Source organism: Aplysia californica, unplaced genomic scaffold (genome assembly GCF_000002075.1).
Source record: "Aplysia californica isolate F4 #8 unplaced genomic scaffold, AplCal3.0 scaffold00148, whole genome shotgun sequence".
Lineage (NCBI taxonomy): Eukaryota > Metazoa > Mollusca > Gastropoda > Aplysiida > Aplysiidae > Aplysia > Aplysia californica.
Window position 1 is genome coordinate 742,186 of NW_004797418.1, and position 2,640 is coordinate 744,825.

The window sequence follows — 2,640 nt, forward strand, 5'->3', positions numbered from 1 at the left end:
GTGTGTGTGTGTGTGTGTGTGTGTGTGTGTGTGTGTGTGTGTGTGTGTGTGCACCTGTGTGTATGTGTTTGTGTGTAGTACATGTATATGAGCTTTGATGTGTTAAAATAATTATGTTTTTATTTTCAATAATGGAGATATTGGCATTGTGTTCCTGAGGCTGTGTTGTGTTTCTTCCATACATATTTTATCCAGCCCATCTACTCGTAATCGAAGTATATAGGTATGTGAGAGTCACAGAGTTGTAACTTGTAAGAAAATCACGTAGACTTATATTTCATGTATTCTGTAGACTGTGCACTCTGGCATAATTCAAGTTCACCTTGGAGCGCACCATTAAATTATGCTCTCAGTTTGAAATCATATTAAAGGTAAAAGGGGGGGGGGGATTGTGCATGCATTTCGGCTCAAACGAAACTTGTATTTTGCCTTTAATTTGCACACCTATGGTACACACACGTCGCAGCGAAGTTCTGTATAGAGAGCATGGAACTGTGGTCGTGACAATGTTTGATCTAGGATGTTATACGGGGTGCCCATTGCGGGTAGAATCGGGTCGAGTCGGGCCAGGGGCGATCGCCCCACTCGTCGCCTGAAAACAACTCGTTTGGGGGTTTTTTAGGCGACGATTCGAGCACGATTGTTTTTAATTTTAGGCGATCCCATTTGCAATGGGCACCCCGTACAATGTATTACAGTCGACTCCGCTTGTGTTGAACTCACTTGAGTTGATATTCGGTTGAGTTGATCTTTTCTCGGGTCCCAGTACCTCTTTCATTTTTACAGTTGCCAACGACTGGGTTGAACTTTGGATGAGTTGATCTATTTTTCACCCCCTAGACGACTTCAGCTCATTTGTAGTCGACTGTATTATTCAAGTTCAAGTCAATGGAATGTCCTAATGCGGTCTTTGACTTTGAGAGTCGGAGAATTTTTTGCAGGTGGTTAGCGGGTGCTTTGGTGTGGTTAGCTCCTTTTTTCCTATCAAACTTCTGTGATCCTTATCGCTCCTCCTTCTTTTTCTGTTTGTTACTCTCTTGTAACTCCTCTGATCTTCGGCACTTATATGACCTTATTGTGTTGCAAGTGCAGTAAAACTCTTATAACTAAAACTAAAAGGATACTTTTTTTCAGCTTGAGACCAGGGTTGCAGATGCTTTGTCGAAACCTTTCCAGCAGACTAATGGGTAAGTAAATTTACGAAATGAGAAAAAGGTTTTAAAATATGTAACTTTGTGATGATGATGATGATGATGATGATGATGATGATGATGATGATGATGATGATGATGATGATGATGATGATGATGAGGATTTCGTAAATCTCATACACTGTTGGCAGGCTGTTCAACTGTTTAAATCACACAGAGCCAAATTGTCCAGGAGCTGTATCTAAATTATGTATCTGTCTTTGCTTTTTTTTTCCAACAATTATAATTCGAATTTGACAAAGCAGTTGCAAGTCCTACAACAGCTTATGGTAATGATCATAAATCATCTCTTTCTGCATCATCATCATCATTGCCTTTCGCACCCTGGGTCAGGGTATAGACCAGGAGCAAACACTTTCCACCTTTCCCTATCCTAGTCTAGTCTCTTGATGTTAATCCATGTCTCCCCACTTTTCTGTACAAAGATTTCGGTGACTCTTCTCCAGGTTCCACGTGGTCTTCCCGTTAATCTTTTCTCTCTTTTTCTTACAAGTTGATTATCATCTGATGATTTTTTTTTAAAATTCCCTTCCCTTACTTTTCATGTCACTTAGACCCATCACAATGAAGTACACCGACTTTAAAGTTACCAACTGGGCAAATGATGCAGACACGAACAATGACGGCATCGTTTCGAGATCAGAAATCTCCACAGCACTGAGAGCTCTTGATTCTAACGGTGAGTGTTGTAAAAGTGTATATTTGTTTTGTGTTAAAGCTGATAGGTGCTTGACCGTCGCACACAAAGACCTAAGTTCAGTCGCGTGTAGGGAGAATTTATATCGAGTAGCAGAGACGTTGCATTAATATAGTGTAAAGCGCATAGAGCCTGCTGTTGAGCGGGGATATGCGCTATACAAATGCTATCTATTATTATATTATTATTCTCAAATTATTTAAATTGTGTTGATGGTGGCGCAAAAAACATCCACGTGTTTTTTTTGGTTTGTTTGCGCCGAGACTTCGAGACTTAATCGAATTCGACTTCGTGGAGGCTATGTTGAGAAGACGTTGCATTTGTACTTAAAGTAAGGGCACAGTAATTCAGGCATCTTTTTTTCTTCTTCAATAAGCGTTCTTGCATTGGACCACAGTAACCGCAATACATTTTTTTTTTGGCTATTCAAATTACAACACTTTTTCTTTTTAAAAAAATAGTGTCAGTCGTATCTCCCTCTCTTCAGTGAATCACAAATCTTTGAGTTTGGAGAAGCTTCAAACAGTCCTATATCATCATCATCGTTATCGTCGTCGTCGCCTTCTTCTCAGATTTATCATGATACTACTATTACAACAACAACAATGACAACAACAACAACAACAACAACAACAACAACAACAACTATTACTACTATTACAACTACTACTACTACCACTAGTAGTAGTAGTAGTAGTAGTAGTAGTAGTAGTAGTAGTAGTAGTAGTAGTA

General features: G+C 39.4%; 1 protein-coding gene across 1 annotated transcript in view; it reads left to right on the forward strand.

The window, feature by feature from the left end:
* LOC101846958 overlaps window positions 1-2,640 on the forward strand; it is a gene marked incomplete in the record, with an annotated part of 21,484 nt that overhangs the window by 16,607 nt on the left and 2,237 nt on the right. Inside the window, 2 exon segments of the mRNA XM_013081846.1 lie at window positions 1,135-1,187; window positions 1,766-1,890. Coding sequence (XP_012937300.1) covers window positions 1,135-1,187; window positions 1,766-1,890 — 178 coding nt within the window.